Source organism: Colias croceus, chromosome 17 (genome assembly GCF_905220415.1).
Source record: "Colias croceus chromosome 17, ilColCroc2.1".
Classification (NCBI taxonomy): Eukaryota; Metazoa; Arthropoda; class Insecta; order Lepidoptera; family Pieridae; genus Colias; species Colias croceus.
In genome coordinates this window covers 3,013,814-3,033,899 of record NC_059553.1, presented here as the reverse complement: position 1 = coordinate 3,033,899, position 20,086 = coordinate 3,013,814, and the positions used below count along the sequence as shown (strand labels likewise).

At 32.3% G+C, this 20,086-nt stretch overlaps 2 protein-coding genes across 3 annotated transcripts; one reads left to right on the top strand and one right to left on the bottom strand.

Moving 5' to 3' along the window:
- Window positions 1-2,722: 2,722 nt before the first annotated feature.
- LOC123698913 (bis(5'-nucleosyl)-tetraphosphatase [asymmetrical]) lies at window positions 2,723-4,385 on the bottom strand. The gene is made up of 4 exons (XM_045645736.1): window positions 4,269-4,385; window positions 3,902-4,025; window positions 3,278-3,363; window positions 2,723-2,979 (listed from the first exon to the last, which is right to left on the bottom strand). Exons 2-4 carry the CDS (start codon window positions 4,011-4,013, stop codon window positions 2,752-2,754), a joined length of 426 nt encoding a protein of 141 aa, XP_045501692.1. The 5' UTR covers window positions 4,014-4,025; window positions 4,269-4,385; the 3' UTR covers window positions 2,723-2,751.
- Window positions 4,386-4,723: 338 nt separating this feature from the next.
- On the top strand, window positions 4,724-18,991 carry LOC123698895 (putative leucine-rich repeat-containing protein DDB_G0290503). 2 transcript variants are annotated; one of them, XM_045645710.1, is made up of 21 exons: window positions 4,724-5,042; window positions 5,391-5,784; window positions 5,944-6,129; window positions 6,496-6,710; window positions 7,189-7,417; window positions 7,682-7,779; window positions 7,996-9,220; window positions 9,293-9,748; window positions 9,876-11,300; window positions 11,369-11,698; window positions 11,858-12,187; window positions 12,269-12,673; window positions 12,787-13,131; window positions 13,213-13,623; window positions 13,830-13,909; window positions 15,417-15,671; window positions 16,172-16,262; window positions 16,912-17,171; window positions 17,580-17,693; window positions 18,197-18,313; window positions 18,871-18,991. In XM_045645710.1, exons 1-21 carry the CDS (start codon window positions 5,007-5,009, stop codon window positions 18,916-18,918), a joined length of 7,050 nt encoding a protein of 2,349 aa, XP_045501666.1. In that variant the 5' UTR covers window positions 4,724-5,006; the 3' UTR covers window positions 18,919-18,991. The 2 variants fall into 2 exon arrangements, with proteins under 2 accessions (XP_045501666.1, XP_045501664.1); XM_045645708.1 differs by having other exon boundaries at window positions 13,830-15,007.
- Window positions 18,992-20,086: the final 1,095 nt, after the last annotated feature.

The window sequence follows — 20,086 nt, the reverse complement described above, 5'->3', positions numbered from 1 at the left end:
AAACTACCACATTACCACAAGGCACAATGTACTTTGTAGGTCTGAAACATTTACACAATATGTACATTACAAACAATTCCAAAGCATGTCGAAAGCAGTCGAAAGCTTATAAATTTATAAAGAATAGAAAAAATTCGATCACGAGGCGGGACTTGAACCCGCATCCTTCGCGCCATTCCGGGGCGGATGCCTAACCAACTCAGCCACTCGTGACCCGCCTGAGCAATCGAATTTATTCTATGTTTTATGTGTCTTAAGGGACACACCGCGCGCCATCTATTGAGATGATTTAACAACCATTTCAACCAATATGAAGCACTTTTCAGTGAATACAATATTGTAACGATGGAACACGACCTTTTCTTGAATTTATATTTTTTTGGTTTTTATGGCATTCAAATGCTTTATAAATATAAATTTATAAAGAATAGAAAAAATTCGATCACGAGGCGGGACTTGAACCCGCATCCTTCGCGCCATTCCGGGGCGGATGCCTAACCAACTCAGCCACTCGTGACCCGCCTGAGCAATCGAATTTATTCTATCCTTTCAGTTTTATGTGTCTTAAGCTAAGAGCAATTAACCTATAGAGTACTTGTATCGAGCGTATACAATTTACATATATTTGTTTCTCTCTATCTAAAGAAAACGTCGTATGAAAGAATGAGACAGCTATAGACAACAAGCTACGTTTCAACATAGTCATGGCACCATTTTTACTATAGGTACGTATTTAGATAGATAGAAGGTGATAGTGATGGGATGTGCTTCAATCGATAAAATCGTGAATGTATTTTGCATTTACGGTTTCGTGAAATAATAAATAATAAAAAAACAAAACTTATAATTAATTTCAGTTGAATACATTATTTGTTTAATCCTACGTATATAATAAATGCCAAATTATGCGAGAAGGGATGTTACTCTTTCACTGCGGAACCGATTACAATGAAATTTTGTACATACACACATAGGTTAGGTTTTATCCCGGAAATCCCACGTGAACGGGAACTGTGCAGGATTTTCTTTAAAAACGCGGGCGGAAAGTTAGTACATTATAAAAGAAATTTTAAAACTTGAAATGTAATTTAAAATAAAGAAGGAAATGATGATAAAGTTAAAGGAGTGAGGAGAAAGGCACAGTCAGCATGAAGGAATCATGCAGCATTTTAACAAGTTAATAAAAGGACAGTCTTAATGAAAACATTTTCCTAACATCCTACTAATAAATCGAAAGTTTGTGAGGATGGATGTTTGTTACTCTTTCACGCGAATACTACTAAACCGATTACAATGAAATTTGGAAAAATTACTTTTGATCCCGTAAATCCAACAGGAATGGGAACTATGCGGGTTTTTCTTTGAAAACGCATGTATATTAAGTATGTATTTCAATAGTAGTTTCTCATCTATGAGAACTGTCATTATTTTAATCAACCGTTTAATTTTCACATAGTTACACATTTAAAGTAGGTAACTTATGTGTAAAAAATTTCAAAATAAAAATTCACTCTCTTTAATCAAATGTATTTATTATCTACAGGAACAAAAAAAAAACGTAAGCGTAAGATTGCACAATTCTTCTAGAGTATCCATCTTGATAACACGTAGGCTCGAAATGCAGTGAACACAATATTGCAAATTGTGGCGGCCGCGGCGTCCAATCAACTCATGTCTCACGTTATATACCCATTTTTTATTTAGCTGAGGAAATCTAAAACAAAATGAATTTATTAATAATCTGAAAGAGAAATTAATAAACAACAAACGAAAACTAAAACACATAGGGCAAATAAAACAACCACGTGGTATGTTTTATTTTCCTGCGGTAAAAAATTTACATCTATTATTTGCAACAACAACTACATATAAATCTGATTTATGAAACAAAATAAATAAATCAACGTTAATATGAAATAGATTTTTTGTCATAAATCGATAATATACGCTAGATGTGTTACAACACTACGGTGGTAAACAAAATGCCAAACGTGATATTATTGTGACGTTTTTTAAAAATTATTTCATTATTTTATATTCCACAACCCCATAAAGTGGGTAAATGTTACAGTTACAACATAAAATTACAAAAAAGCGCTTGATAAAACCTTCAAATAGGTTTAAAACATAAATATTTATCAATTTGCTGAAAATCACTTACCGATGGAAAGATATTTTTACATTGTTTTTATCCAAAACTCCCATTCGACTAGTGATAGCCGGTTGCTAAACATACAATAGTTATTTTAGCACACTGACAAATAAAAAGAAACACTGTACACTTTATATTTTCTAAATATTTCGTTATAAACACTTGACGTACTGAGCCCACCAGCTGGTTGGAAAACAAACTGACTGCCGGCGCGCTACGTTTGAAGACAGTGTAGATACTCTATCGCTATCTCAATCTGGCTTATGCTGTTATTGACTAAGAGTAAGTAGATTAGAAAATATGTATTTTGTTCTGTCTTAATATAAGAACTCTATAGGTTAATTGCTCTTAGGTCTTAAGGGACACACCGCGCGCCATCTATTGAGATGATTTAACAACCATTTCAACCAATATGAAGCACAACACATTTTGGGATTGATTTTTATATTGTAGATTTCATGGGAAAATAATGTAATAAAAAGTAAGGTCCAGCTTTCCTTTTATAGTAAATGTGGTTTAGAATTTAGATAGGTATATAAAATTGATCACGAAACAATTAAACACGATAAATAAACAATATAACATTTATTCAAACAATTTTAAATATCTTTTGAAGCAACATTAAAAAATTCTGCGAGCATAACTTTCATGTCATCAAATCCAGACAATTCTTGCGCTTGCTGTAATGGCAACCACTTAAAATCTTGATGCTCGTCAGAGAGTTTTACAGGTGTCTCGGGATTTATCAGCTTTGCTAACCAGTATATTACTTCTTTAGGTTTTCCATTTACTTCATATGTGAGCATCTTCTTTGTATTTTTGTCAATCTGCATCAAAAATGAAAATTATAATGTTTCAAGATGAATGGAAATTTATACCTTTTTAAAAGGATTATATAACTAATTTCTGTGGCAAAAAGACAAATGGAAAGGAAGTAATATTTTCTAGTTTTTCATGTTTTTATGTATGAATATTATAGTTAAATATTGGGAAGGGAAGGGACGACTTAATTACTTTCAAGTTTCAACTTTAAAGTGATGATAGCTTACAGTGCCAAGTTACATGTCTTCTACTATCACACATACATTATATATAATATGTTGGTTAAACAAAATATTTTATTACCTCTAGATCATTTTGAGTAAAACCAGCCTCTTCCTGTGTTTCTCTTAAAGCAGTTTCCCAATCTGATTCTCCTGGGTCTACATGACCTTAAAATAAGAACACATAAAATATGGATAGCATTGTTTTTAAATATAATAATCATATTATTATATTTCGTCGAAAAATCCATAGATATCATATACTAACAAAATGAAATTATTAGAACAAAGTATTGTATACTGTTACACATTATGAATAATTCTAGGTCATGTAATATTAAAAAAAAAATAATGTTATGTAGTTTTATGAAACCACGGAAGTGAAACTTTTTTTCACAATAAAGACATTTAACTAAAAATAATTATCGTATTTGTACAATAATTATCGCATGTATCGTGCGTCACGCGACATGCGCTACACAGACCAAAAAGTTTGAGACGATGTAATAAAAGTTTCACTTTAAAAACTTTACCAGCTCATTAATACTCACACAGTTACCAGTTCCACTTATTTAAATGTAACTGTATTTTTTTTGTTAATCCATACATCAATAATTGAAATTCAATTAATAGGGATTTTATTCTGCTTTTCTTTACAGAACAGCATTTAAACATATTGTATGTTTTTTCTTACCCATGTTCTTACCTTTTGGGGGTGTCCAATGATGCTCACCATATGATGTTTGCAAAAGGAGAAACTGTATCAATTGATTTGAATGCTTATATATAACTAAACCAGCTGCTCGTGTTGGTGACATTATAATCTTATTCTGGAATAAAAGTTTATAATTGAATTAAATTATTACCTTGACTAGTGCTTACAGACTGCAATAGTATTCGCGTTAATAAGATAGAAAGTAAAAGGAAAAAGAAAAATGTTAAGAATTAAATCATTTGTCATAAGTTATTACGAGTGTAATCACTAACTTTGATTGTTATTTTATAATATTTTGTATCAGAAACTTAAATTGCTCAAGTGAAGTGTTTGTACAGTGTTAAGTTTCTTTACATACCTACTTGCTTGTGCTTCAGGAGAGAAGGAATTTACGAATGTGAATCCATAAAAGACGAATTCCATTTATATAAACGTACACATAGGTAATTTAATTAATTAATTAAAAAATAGGCAAGCATAACAAATTATTTTAGTACACCACTGCTGTAAAATGTAATCTTGTTTGTCAAAATTGACTGTCAATCTCAGCTGTTTTAGTCAGTGACAAACAGAAAATAGAAGAAAAAGAGAGATATGATCACAGGTTATGATCATCAAGAACATATTTTCTTATCTCAAATATCTTTAAATCCACAAAGTACCTATCGAATCTAACATTTATTTTCTCTCCTGGCTTTTACAAAAATCCTGATTTGTATGATGGTATCGTTTAAAGTCTATAGAGAAGGAGACAACTACAGGGACAGTATGTAAAGTTTTATTTTATTTTAAAATAATTTTAATTTCAGTTAAAAAGCCAAAAGGATAATACAAAAATAAATTTCCAACATGCATCCAATTGTAATCAGATATTCTGCTGGCAACTTTGAATTTTGACAATTTACTCCATTGACAGACGGTTTACAAGTTTGAAAACGCTAACGAAAAAACAAATTCAAACTACAACGGCAAAACAACAATGAACGAAATTATTGGATAACTGCTTGTTTGAAATTACGTGTTAAATTTATTTCTTTCAATTTTTATTATAAAATCGGCGGTAATATACTTTTAAGTGACGGAATAGTGTGGAAACATGTTAGAGAAGTGGAAGAAAATTTTAACGAACTGGGTAAGGATAGCTGTTAATCATAACAATATTGAAGTGTTGATTTATTGTTAATTAATTTTAAAGATAAGATTGTTGGTTTTATACAAATCCACAATATCTTGCACTCGTATTTTATAACAAAACGTTAAACTTGGCAGTATTTTTTTTATAACCGTTACAATAGGCCAGGTGCACATCTGTCGCCAGCTGTGTGTTTGGTTTTATATAGGTAACCAATTTTTTTAAATTCACCTTTTGAGTATATAATAATTATATAATTAGTATTATAAGTTTGTTTATAGGATGTCTTTTGAATTGACTGTGCTATTCTAATACATATATTACTACAATAATAACTGTTTATTTTAGATAAATTGTTATTTTAATGAGGGAGACAAAAAGGAGTTGCCTGTTAGTTTAGAAACTTTGATTGACATAATATCTCATCTGAGAGACAATTTTAATCTCGACGAGTCCAAATCATCTTTATTAGAGGCGCACACAGTGCATGAATTTATTCTTGAGAAATATCCTGATTTTAAATTTGAAAATGGAACATCCAAGCCGCAGAGTGAGACAGAGATGCACATAGCTGCGTCTCTTTTACTCTATTTTGTGTGTGTGAACTCTAAAGATGTGGATATCAAAAATGCTATGTGCAAGAATCTTGGTGTGGACGATCAGGAGATCATATTGAAATTCAGTAAATGTTTGATGTCATGTTCTAGAATAACATGTGAGGAAGTTTTGGCAGCCATTAAAGGTAATTTTCATGCATTCAAAAACTATTAAATTTAAGTTAAGTTTAATGCAATTAAAAACTATCCATAGAATGTGTTAATATTGATGTATTTAATATTCTGTTCAAATCAATTATTTGTTATATTATATTTCTTAATACTTAGTGTGTTTTTTATTACAGATGCTTGTGGGCAAGATGTGGTTCGTACCAGTCTGGAACCATTTACAGTATCGGAAACACCTCCAGCCTTGCGCTCACTTCATAATGAAGTTCGACGATTACAAGCTGCCCTGGAAGCAGAGCGATTCGATCGGAACTATCTTCAAGATGAGCTTAGCAGGACTAACTTAAAGCTTGAAAAGCTAGGTAAATGCTGACACTTCTGCCCTAATGCTCTTGACTTAGTTATTAGGATGATATGAGTTTTGTTAATAATTTCTATTGGTAGTTCAAGAATACAGCATTCAATGACATATGAATTGCCCCCAATATACATAATATATATGTCATGGTTTCGATTCTCACCCGGGGCAAATGTTTGTGTGATGAACATAGATGTTTGCTCTGTGTCTGGGTGTTATTTATCTATATAAGTATTTATTTAAAAATTAAATACATACATAATACATATGTATGTTTATCAGCCATCTGGTTTCCATAACACAAGCGAAAGCTTAGTATGGGATCATGCCGTGTGTGAATTGTCCTGAAATATTGATTTATTTGTTACAGTCAAAGATAAAGAACAATACAAACTGGAAGTATTAAACCTTAAAGCTAAAATATCACTATGCTGCGGTGAAGATAAGGAGGCGAAAGCTTCCGAACCTGCAGCTAATAATTCAAGTAAACTGTTGAAACAGTTGGAAGAAGCCGAGGAACGGCTTGTTAATGTGCAAGAACAGCTTGATGATGCACAACATGAGAGGGATGTCTTTAAAAGCAAGGTATTTGCACTTTACTTATTAGTAAACTTAATCAAAATAATAATATTGCCTTTTTTATGTGAGACTGGTAACTCAACGGAAAACTATAATAGTTCAGAACACAAACTTATATCTACATAATATATGTATCAGAGCGGCTGTATACAGACTGCTGCAAGCAGTTGAGACCGACGGCTTGAAGCCGCGACCGCGCGGTGATCTATAGACATTCATTCACTGCCCTTCATATGACTGCTCAAGCAGTCGCGACCGCTTCAAGCCGTCAACTACGCGGCTTGTAGCGATAGCTCCAGCAATCAACGACCGACCGCTCGCGCAGTCCGTATACGTTGCTCAGCCGTTAACTGCTCGAGTTGCTCCTGTAGGGCTGACCTTACATACTCTTTTTGACATTTATTCTAGTTGTAGGTAGTTTTTTAATTTTTAAAATAAGAACAAGTAGCATATGTACAATTTTAATGACACACATGCATTGCAGCTGGAGGAATCCAAACGTGAGTATGATAAATTACTCGCACTAAGCCAACAAGAAACGAGTAGGGCGAATCAACTAGCTGAAGAGTTAGAAACAGAACGTCACCACACGCAGTCCCTGCGCGAATTAGTTTCGGAGTTGAGGCAGCACAATCGCCTCAACGGACTTGATACCAGTCAATATGAATGTGATGACCTTGATGCTAGTATACACTCACCACAACAAAATTTATGTAAGTAAAATATAATATACCAATTTACTATTATTTTTCCCACATTGCTCCCCTCCTTGTCTGATGGTAGCCTACATGCTGATCCGGTGTATTCATGCAAAATTTGGAACAGACATAATTATATAGACAAACAGACAAGAGTATGGCTTCACAACCCAAGTATTCTTTTACAAAATATAGTATACATATACTATATAATTATATATGTATATTATATTATTTTATTTTCAAAGCTTCACTTGATGTGTGTATTATTTATTTTAGCTATTTGCAGTGAAGCATGTGCAAATGTTATAGAAGTGCAGCTAAGTGAAGAACGAGCCAAGATAGTAGTTTTAAAAGGACACATTCAAGAATTGCAGGTATATGTTTATATTTAATACTTTTTCAGTATTACTATTTATTACTGTGGCTTTAATTGTCAATATAATATAGTAATTTTCAATTTGATAGCATACCAATGTACTTGAAGATAAATCAGGGCACATTTCATCAATTGTATATTCAATGTTAGTTACTTGAAGAATTTTGCATCATAAACTCTCATACTCAATGAAACATTACTACTTATTTTTCAGGATCAATTAAATAACTTAAACAAAAAATATGAAGACGAAAAGCAAACATTTATTAATACCACAGCAGTAAAGGAAAAGGAAATAATCAGTTTGAAGCATAAGATCAATGAAGAAACGGAAGAAAAAAATAACATCAAAATACAACTACATGATGAATTGGATAGATTTAAGAGTGAAATCAATGAACTGGAACGAAAATTGAAAGACACAAATGAGAATTCTCAAAGAGTCATTGAATCTAAGATGCAAGAAATTCAAACACTCCAAGAAGAAAAAATGTCACTTCTTCAAAGCCTATCCAATGAAACAACTAAATTGGAAAATGTTATAAGGAATCTCCAAATTGATATAGAGAATGAGAAAGCTTCTAAAAGTAAGATGAGAGAAGATTATGACAACCATATTATGAAACTAAATGAAAAAGTATTAAATAGAAGTAATGAATTATGTGAACTACAAAATAAAATAGAAGACAATGGGGAAAGGATTGACCAGCTTCAAATTCAATTAAAAAAAGAGAAGGACTTAAAAGATGAGATGTCTAATAAACATAATAATGATATTGTGAACTTGAATGCTATAAAATCAGCGATTGAAAATGAATTGAAACGAAAATCTGAAGAACTTTTAGATGTACAAATGGAATTAAAACAGCAAATAGATATAAATACAACTCTCAAAAAGGAATTGGATCACATGAAAAATTGTTACACTAAATCAAAAGAAGAGATGAAACTTCTAGAAGAGAACAAAGAAAGACTTTTCAATGATATAAAAGGTCGCGACAAAAAGATTGAAATATTGCAGAAGGACCTGGAAAATTTGAAGAATGAATCCCAAGCCACTATTTTTACATTAAAAAGTCAATTACAAGATGAAATTCAATACAAACTAGGTTTACAAAAGAACATATCTACCTACGAAAAAGCGATTTCAGATAAAGATAAAACAATTGTAGGAATAGAAAAAGAACTAGCTACAATTAAAGAACAAACTGAGAAGGATATTAAAACTATGAATGATCATATTTTAGAAAAGAAGAAACTACATGAATGCCAACTTGAAATCATAACAAAAGAGAGAGATGCGTTGCAGGAAAATTTAAAAGCTATATCCAGTGAGAAAAATAACTTAATAGAAAGCATGAAAGAAAAATCATTTACAATCAATTTACTTGAAGAAGAAGTAAAAAAATTATCTGGGATTGTTGATGAAAATAATAAGGGTGAGTATAGACTCAGACATTTGAGATGCTTTTTATTTAATAGAATATTTTCACATTATTTTTATGTTTCAGCTATACAAATTCTTCAAGATGAACTTCAAAATAAGACCATAAAGTATGATGAGTTACAAAAAGACTTTAATTCCGAAACATCGAAATTAGCAGCAAAATTGAATGAGATGGAAAAATCACTGAAGGAAGTAAAATCTAAATCTCACAGTTGCGCCGAAAATGATGCATTGACAATTCAAAGATTAAACATGGAAAAAGAAAACTTAAATAAAACTCTTCAAGCTGCACAAGAAAAAATAACCATGATTGAAAATGAAAAAGTTTTGCTAATTAATCAACTCGAAGAAGAAATCTCGCAAAAAACTGTATTTGAGAAGGAATATCTTAATAAATGCGCTACACTAAATGATATATCCACTCAACTTAATGATGAAATTGTTAAAAGTAAAGCAGAAGTGTCAAGTCTAAATGACAAAGTAAATGAATTGGAAAAAGAAAAGACACAAATGAATACTGGTACGTATGATAAATTACTTTAAAACACAACTAAATATTCCACTAAGCCTTAGAATAAAGAACAGAAAAAAATTATATAAAACATTACTTATAACTTATTTTTGTTATTTTCAATTTTCTTTTTCAGAAATTAACTTATTAGAATTGAATTTATCACAAACAATACATAAATATAAAGATGTTATATTGAATAAGGATTCTGACATTCAAGAGTTGACATCCAAGCTTTCTGATCTGGAATCCACGAAGACAGAGTTAGAAAATAAACTAAAGAATGAAAAGAACATACAGATGCAGGCAATAGAGGTTCTGCAGCGGGAAAATATTCAGTTACAATATACTTTAGAGGAAGATAACATAAACCATGAAGAGAGTATGAAAGAAAAGAATAATCTTTTAGAGAAATTAGAACAAGATCTTTGTAACCTTAAACAACAGATGGATATAATTAAACATAACTATGATGAAGATAAAATTAAATGGGAAAATCTGGAACAAGTTAAGAATGAAGAAATAACTAGTCAAGAGAAATTAATAAATGACTTAAAAACTAAATTAAATACACTAAATAAAGACATTTTTGAGAAAGAGAAATTAATTGAAGATTTGACTGTGCAGAATAATACATATATAGACACTATAGCTGTGCTAAACAAAGAAATAGGTGAATTGAGAAAAGACTGTGCTACAAACGCGCAAGGGCACGCTACTGAAAAAGCAGTTCGTGATACGCTTGAATCAGAAAAGAAAAATTTAGTTGAAGAAAATCGCATTTTACTTCAAAAGACATTAGATGACCAAACTGCCTATCACGTTTTAGAGGCTGAAAGAAATTCTTTACTAAACGAGAAAGCAATTCTAGTTCAAGAACTTTTGGAAGAGAAAGGAATGAGGAAATTAGTGGATGAAGAAAAGGAACAAGTTGTTATTGAAAACAAGCATATGATTGAACAATTTAATGAAACTAAAAATGCTTTAATAGAAGAAAAAGAATGTTTAACCCAACAACTTGTAGATGAAGGCTTGGCTAAAAAGGTGTTAGAACAAGAGAAATGTGATATTGCTAACATTAAGGCAGAATTAGATGAGAAGTTGGCTACAGAAATATTGAACAGGATGCAACTTGAAAAGCAAATCAACAAGCTAACTACAGAAAATTCAAATCTGTCAGAAGAGATATCCCAACTTAAGACAATGGTCAATGCATTAGAAAAAGAAAAGAGTGAACTTTATCAACAAGTTGAAAGCTTTATAGTCGAAAAAGAAGATTCACATTCACAGCTAGAAATAATTAAAGAAAAAGTAAATCGGCTAACCCATATAAACAACGAACTTATAGGCAATAAAAGTGAAATGGCACAAGAAGAAAAAGTTTTGACGAAAACTGTTAATGAACTTAAGATAACATTGAGTGAAGTTAAAAGCGAAAGGGATTCTTTGGCTTATAAATTGCAAGAGTTGAACAAACAGCATCATACAGAAATATGTAACACGCAAGAGGAAATGAAAAACATAACAACAGAATTCAACCATTTAAAATCTGATTACAAGAGTATGTATTTAATATTTTGCTCTTAAATTATATGTTGAAAACGTACTTAAATTGAACCTTGATTTCAGATTTGCAAGAAACATACAATGAAATTGGATTCGTTCTAAATGACGCGCTAGAAAATATCATCAATATGATTGAAACAAAGAAAATTAATCATGTTTTGGGAAATAGAGTATTTGTAAAAAATAATTCTTTATCCATGGAGAATATAAATTATGTCCTGGATATTGCTACAACGCTTATCGAAGAAGTTACTTCCTTAAGGAACACTGAAGTGTCATTAAAAGAGGAATCTACTACATTAAAAGTAGTAGAAGAAGAAAAGGACAAACAAATTTCGACTCTAAAAGCGGACATACAAAATCTCTTGAAAACAATCAATGAAAACGAAACAAGTAAGTTATTTATGTCTAAATATTGTTATGGTTTTTTCATATATTGCATGCATTACAACCCAAATTTTGAACTTTTTAAATTTATCTATTTTTAATTAATTTAGACTAATTATTTGATTATAATTTGTGTTGTTTTCATAAAATATGGTGTTATTTTAGAGCTGTTAAAGCAAAACGAGACACACAATGCGGTCCTAGAATCAAAGACACATGAAATACTAAAACTGCAAAATGAAAATCAGTCCCTTCATAATGAATTGAACACTGTCAGAGTACAATTGGATGAAAGAGTACATTCCTTAAAGGACAAACTCATTGATAACGAAATTATAACTGATAAATTGAAAGAAACATATGAATGCCAGATAGATAATTTAAATATGATGGTCACGAAACTAACGAATTACTTAAAAGACAAAACTTTGGAATTGGAAACTTTGAGAAACGAAAAAGAAAAATTACAAGCGAACATTGATGAAAATAATGAAGGTATGTCAATTGGTTCTAGTTATAAGTACTTTTGTGATATGTATTGTTACGATATTTTCATTTATATGCATCTTTTTTCAGTGATCAATTCCTTTGAGGAGGAAATTAAGTCCCAAAAACAAATCCAGGAAAAATTAATTAGTGAATTTGAATCTGAAAGATTAGTTCTGAAGAATATGGTCACAGTAACAGAATCAGTAATGGAAGATCAAAAAGATAGTTTGAATAAAGTAATTAATGTTCATTTAAAAACTATTGATACTCTACAAGAAGAAATAGCTGCCTTGAAGCAATTAGTTGAAGTGGAAAAGACCAATACTCAAAGTAAAATTAATGAAAAAGAAAGTACATCAGAAGCTCTATGTAAAGCTTATAATGACGTTAAAAAAGATAAAGAAGCATTGGAAATTAAATACGAATCTGAATTGAAACAACTAACTGTTGAAAAGAACAATCTGTGTGATGATTTGGAAAGATGTAAAAAAGGTATAAAAATGTTTTGTTTATTATCAATATTAATGTCACACGAATTAGACAAACAAAACAAAAGGTTGGTAAGGATTTCTAAAAAACCTTGTCTCATTGGATTTTTCTTGCAGATGTTGTGTGCAAAGATGAAGAAAATAATGAATTGAAAATTAAATTGGACTCAGTTGAAAAGGAGAGCCATAAGTTAAAGGAAGAGTTAATTCAAAGAGATGACAAAATTGTAGATCTAGAGCGATTAATGCAAGAAAAAGAAGAACAACTTAACGAAGTACTTAATCAAGTAGCAGATTTAAAACGTCAACAATCTGCTTTAGAAAAAGAAAAAGAGGAGTTATTGACGGAAATTAACGATCTTACCAAAAATCTTGAAAGTAATGTGGCTGTTGAAGATAAATTGCATCAACTGGTCCAAGAAAATGAACATTTAAAGAACGGTTTGGAAGAAAAACAACATGGTGAGTTTGTATTTAAGTTCTTACTGTTTAAAAATCATAATGAATTATTCAGTTACATTGACTACTTATATCTCCTTTCAGAAATTACTGGCCTGGAATCACGTCTACAAACCATCCTCACAGAGAACAAACAATTACAAGAAGCATTTGATACTGAAAAAATAAATATTATAAATAAATGTGCCCTTTTACAAGAGTATCAGGAAAAGGCTGAACAAGAGCTGCTAAGTCGTGAGAAAGAGATAGAGTCTTTAAAGGAAACTATTGAAAATGTGGCCTACAAATACAATGAAGATAAGGATGCTCTCAACAAACAATTGGAAGACGAGAAAATAGCAAAGAAGAGATATTTGGAACAAATTAAAGAACTAAATATTGATGTTTGTGAGTTAAGAAGACGATTGGATGACACTAAACACGACATGGAGGTTGTGAATGTACTCAGAAAGGAAAATGAAGAGTTGTACAAATTAGTTGGTCAAAGGGAAACATGTAAGTATTTGTGAATATTATTAACGATATTATATTTGATAAATTGTTAGGTTTGGGATTTTTACTGTCCTACATTTTTTTTTCGTTAGCAAAAAACCTCATTATTATCTTGAAAAACTTTATAGTATCGAAAATGGAGTCATTATGAATATTTAAATATATTTCCTACATTTGATATAATGATTAAAGATTGTATGTTTTTACAGTTGCAGTAACCAGCCAAGAGAAATCGAATCAGAAATACTCAGAGCAAGTCGAAAAGGAACTGCGGCAACTCCACAATCAGGTAGATAGTAATTCTACTGACACTCATTCATCCATGGAGAGTTACCAAACTATCGCTGACTTAGAAAAAATCGTACAAGACAAAAACCGCACCATTACTACATTACAAAGTGACATTACATATTTGAAATCCCTTATAGCTGAATCAGAGAATAAACTACTAGACGTCTCAAAAGATCTCGAAATGAGTAAAGAGAATTGCTACCAACTGTCGAGCCAACTCAAGAAAATAGTGCACCAAAAGAACGAAGAAATTTCCGAACTCAAAAAGCAAGTGACTAAAATGAGTGCAACAGAAAGTAGGGCGACGCAGATTATAAAGCTATCCGCGAAATACCAAGCTATGATCCTTAAGCGAGTGGCTGAGTTGAAAACAAATACAATTCTCAAAGAACTAACTAATTTTGGTAATTCGAACAACTGTGATAATGAACTACGACGAAATTTGAACGCAGGAACAATCACTATGGAAGACCTTGAGAACTTTTTGGAAACCACAGACAGGCATTTAAAAGGTTGCACTGAGAAGCAAATCGCGCTTCAGAAGGAAAGGGATAGATTGTCCGAAGTGAGCAGGATAAACGAATCTGAAGTAATTAACATGCGAAAATTCCTGACGGAGCTCTCCGTGTGCGTGAAGACATTTAACTCGGTAAAGGACTTGTACAGCCAGAAATTGAGTCGAGTTATATCGTTGCAAAGGACAGTTAGACGGGAAATACTCAACTTGGACGGTCACATAACTGACGCTACTATGTGTAAACTAGAGAGAGGTTACGCCGCGGTGATGCAAGATCTGTCAGAGTGCGCCATGAACATGGAGCGATGGGTCGAGAGGAGTATCGGGAGGACGATATCTGCGGAGAAAATAAAACAAGCGTTCACGAGTGAATTGGACCGCGTTTCGCTAAAGTCGACCAGTTTCCAGAACACAAGTCTCGAAGTGCAATTGGAGGAGATGGAAAATTCTTTCCAGAGGCTTCTGGAAGAAGTGTCCCGCGCTCAGAAAGGCGAAGGCGCGAGAGACGCGCAGGCCGTCACCGTGATGGAGGTGCGCGCGGAATACGAGGACAAGCTCAACCGGATGAAGGCTAAAATGGTCAGTATCCTCCCCATACTGCTCTTGGTATTAATATATCAGGTGGTGTGGTACTTCTATCTAAACATGGACCGTTGACTGGTGTGGCTTTATATATATTTATTTAAAGTGTTGACTTGTAAAGTCGATATATATTTATGTTGAATAAAGTATGTTTTAATGGATGCTCTTGTTTTATTTTTCGTTTTTAGTGTTCATTAAAACATAGTAGTTTAGTTCTGTATTGCTTTGCGTCTGGCGAGTTTTGTTGAAAGGTAATTTGTTTACGATTTTTGCATGCACTTGCATGGGCACGATTGTGACGTTATACTTGGCATGTTTCTTCCTTAATTTTCTCTTTTTTGTTTCTAAACAATTGAAATACACACAACTCACAAACAGATAATAAAGTGAGGACTTAATATTTCAGAAACAACTATATCAAGAGCAGATATCGATTTTCAAAGAGAAACAGAAAGAGGAGGTGGCCTCTCTAGAGAGGGAGTTAGAGGAGACTCGGAACAAACTGGAGGAGTCGAGTCGCGCGTATGAGAAACACATTCGGTCACTAACAACTGAATTGTGGAATGTTGGCGAGAAATTCTTGATGAAGAAGGATGAAGCCGAATGGTTGAGGAAGACGCAGCGTTCTGGATCGCTCATGTCCTTGCAACATGTACATTCGGTTAGTTTTATGACTATTTTTAATAACAAATTATAGTTTTAATTATTCATTACCGCCCGCGGATTGGTTGTGTTATATACATATTGTAATAAAATTCAAATGGTCTGGTTAATAGTTGTCTATGTGAAATACGACAAAACCAGATTAAAGAGAACCCGCGCTTAAAGTTAAACCCTGTCTTAAGTTTTTTGTGGTAAGACAGATACAGTTTTGATAGTCGTTACAAGTTTTACAGTAACGTTTTTATTCAATATTTCCCTATTTACGTGAGAAGTTTTAGTTCGATCGAATACCTATATTTTCGGTTTTCTATTTCTATAATGTGAAAGGTATACTAATAACACTAAGCCTCATGTACGAAGTGTATGTATTATGTTTTATAATATTTTTAATGCCTTCATAAAACATACTGTCTTACCACAAAAAACTTTAGACAGGGTTAGAACTTAGACTGTGTTTAAATGGTTTTGTGGTAAGACCAATAATTATTATATTTTCAGTCGGGTCTCATCGCTCCGCAAGAGGAGCCGTCCAGACCATCCGACACGCATTCCCTGCGATCCTTGCCAGTTAATACAAATAACAATAAAGGTAATATAAATTGAATAATATGTATATTTGGTTAAAATAATTTTTGTAATTAATTGATACCTAGTTATCGTCGAAAGTGATACCGACTGTATTTTACATTTTGAATTTGTGGGTTTTGTGAATAACATAAAATAAAAATGTATGTATTACTTTACATTCTACAAAAAAAACTGTAAATCTTTGTAAGCTAAGAATAAGATGTTTTTAAAGTTTCCAGAATGGAAACGAAAGTCAGGTATCTGGCTCTTGTATGCGAGCTGGCGAGATGTACATTATGTTTTAAATGCGCGATTATAAACGGCCGTTGCCGTTTAAAAATACAAAAGTGTTTGCATAAAACAATACTATTGTACTATTGTACATATTGTTGGTTTATCTATCACTAGCTGTGCTCTGCGATTTTATTTATTATTTTATTTTATTTCTCTCCGCTCCTTTTGGTCTTAGCGTGATGATATATTATAGCCTATAATAGCCTTCCTGGATAAATGGGCTATCTAACACCGAAGAATTATTCAAATCGAACCAGTAGTTCCTGAGATTAGCGCGTTCAAACAAACAAACTCTTCAGATTTATAATATTAGAATAGATTATGAATTATGATAGGTTATTGTTTATCTTCATACAATTGTTTGAACTTTCATCCAGTGCACATGTCGGACGAAGAAGGGGAGGTATTCGACAACCGGTGGCTCCGGGAACTGGCCAGCACTCCCCGCCGGGAAAAGGGGAGGGAGAGTATAAGAGAGAGCATTAGGGAGGGGAGAGAGAGTATGAGGGAGGGGAGGGAGGGGGGGCAGAGGCTCTCGGAGCTCAGGTGGCGAAACTCACTGTGCCCGCCGCATCTCAAGAGCTCGTATCCCGCGGAGACGCAGTTTGCGCAAACGTTACATGAGGAGGATATTAAGGTGCGTTTTTAGTCATAATGACGTGTGAAATTAAAAAAAAAAATACATAGAAAAAAATATACATATGCTTATTTCAGATACTGCTTTGAAATTATATCTAAAATGGATTCGATTTCGTTTCATTTTAAATTTCTAATTGTTATAGATTTTATTATTGATAATAAAAATTTGTATTTTTTTAAATAGACGAAATTTTGTACAATTGCTGTTGAAAGAAACTATTTCTTTAAGCAATAAAGTACCCATTGAGATAATAGATTACAATATGGATTAGAAGCTACTTTTTACCGATTACGGTACGAATGAAACTGCGTGCTAGCTTAACATTTTTTAGGTGTAAATTGTAATTTATAAAAAAAAAAATACGCAAACATTTATTATATTTTTTAATGTTTGTTAATTACTTAGTGTGTGGGCTCGATGTCGATGGGCGGGCGTGTGCGCAAGGAGGTCGGCATCACGGCGTACAAGAAGCCGGGACCGCCCACACCCAGCAAACAGGCTGGCAGGCTATCCGCTACGGTAATACTTATTTATTTATACCTAGCGCTTCGCCCGCGTAATCAAACTATAGCTAGTTCCCAATCCTGTGGGTTTTCGGGATTACCTTGATAGATATCCTATGTGTAAATTAAAGTTACCTATGTGTGTGTCAAATTTCATGAAAATCGGTTCAGCAGTATTTGCGTGAAGGTGTAACATACAAACAAACAAACTTTCGCATTATAATATTATTAGTAGGATTGCCTTTTCTTTATATATACTTTTGGGGCGACTTTTTACAACTCCGACTAAAAATTGTGTTCATTTGATACGTATGTATACCATAAACTCTTAAAAAATACAAACAAAACCTTTGTTACTTTAAAGAAGTACGTAAAGTATTTACAGAACTTTTATATCATTTGAAATTCTTAGCCAGATAACAAGTCTCAATTTCGACATAAAACTAAAATATATACTTCTACATATGTTCCCAAGTGAATATTAATGACTATGAAGTTAAATAAATAAAATTACAACAGGATTCCGAGTTACGCGAGTCACTGCGGGTAGAAGCGGAACCGGGAGTGTCGCGCAAGACTAGCACTCCGTCCCGGCTTCGCGCGCTTTTCCGCGGCAATAAGAATGATACGACTGAAGTAAGTTCTACATTTTTTATAATTTATATTATATTTTGCTTGAGTATTCAAATTCCAAAAGAGCCCATTAGATCTTAACATCCTATAGTAAAATAATGTTTACAATCGATTTATAATGAGGTTTATATAACTAGCCTTCCGCCCGCGTCTTCGCCCGCGTTTTGAAAGAAAAACCGCATTGTTCCCGTTCCCGTGGGATTTCCGGGATGAAACCTATCCTATGTATATCCTTAATCCAAGTAACCCTCTATATGTGTGCTAAATTTCATTGTAATCGGTTCAGTAGTATTTGCGTGAAAGAGTAACAAACACACACATCCTCACAAACTTTCGCATTTATAATATTAGTAGGTAGTGTCATAGACACGTACAGAAATATTATTGAATTGATTATTATTATTGATAAATAAAATAGAATGTTTTAAAAATGTGCATATTGAAGTGTGACAGTGGTCCCATATACAATTTATGTACTTTCATAACCTAAGTGCTAACACATAATATAGGTACGGAAGTGTTTTATTTTTGTTCTTTAGTAAAGTTTTTGTTTGTTTCAGGGTACCCCACGAACCAGACGGCTCAGCAATATCTTCAGAAAAAAGTGATAAAATTTCCCGCCGAATTGTGTATTCCGAACTATAATAATTGTTGATAATAAATTTATTAATTTATTCTTTTCATCGTGGTTTTATTGAAACACCTTGTTCTTTTAATTTGTTTTATTTATTAGAAGTACACCACAAAAATTACTTTAGCACCAAAACATTACTTACAAAATGTACAAAATTGTGCTCATTACATAGACTAAAAACAAAATTATATAAATCATCATGGCTTAAGCTAATAGGATTTTTAATAGTATAAAATCGAAGAATAAATAATTATAGAAAATTTAATCTACGTATAAATTACGAATTGCTGGAATATTTTACTAATACCAGATACATTTTTCCATACTACATGTAGGTAATATTTGAAAATGAACAAAATAAATAATAAGAACTTTTACCTAATCATAAGAACAAAATATTGTCCAGGATCCTATAAGCTTTGGCCTTATATATCAATAAAATAATCTCATAATCATTCATTAAAAAGGATGTAATCGTTAAGTGTGCACAAGCGATTATTCCGTAACTATTGGAGATATCAAAAAACTTTATAGTTACAGTACATCGTACAGTGTATAGTACATCGCCCATTTTTGCAAGTGACTACTATCAAGCTAATTTTCCGTTTGTAGCTTTATTTTGATGAGACGCCGAATAATTTCGTGTACGAAAGTCTCGATTGTGGTAGCTAACAGAGATAACAAGGATAAAAAATTTTGATTTGATGGTTCTCAAATATTTATTACTAACTGAATTTTTTTTTGTTCAAATTCAAGATAATTACCTAAATTATTCGAAAAAATATTTGTCCTACAAAATCTATGGTTTGTTCAAAGAGTCCCCCTTTCCAAAGTGTATCGATAACGAGGTCATCATAAATGATTACTAACAAGCTGATTTTTTTGTTTTCACTTAGTTCAATATAATTCAACAGACATATTGTCCTACAAATTGCGTAATAAATATTTGAGAACCATCAAATCAAAAAATTTTATCCTTGTTATCTCTGTTAGCTACCACAATCGAGAGTTTCGTACATGAAATTATTCGGTGTCTCATCAAAATAAAGCTACAAACGGAAAATCAGCTTGATAGTAGTCACTTGCAAAAATGGGCGATGTATCCTGAACTATTAAACTAATAGGTATCGAAAGCCTAATGC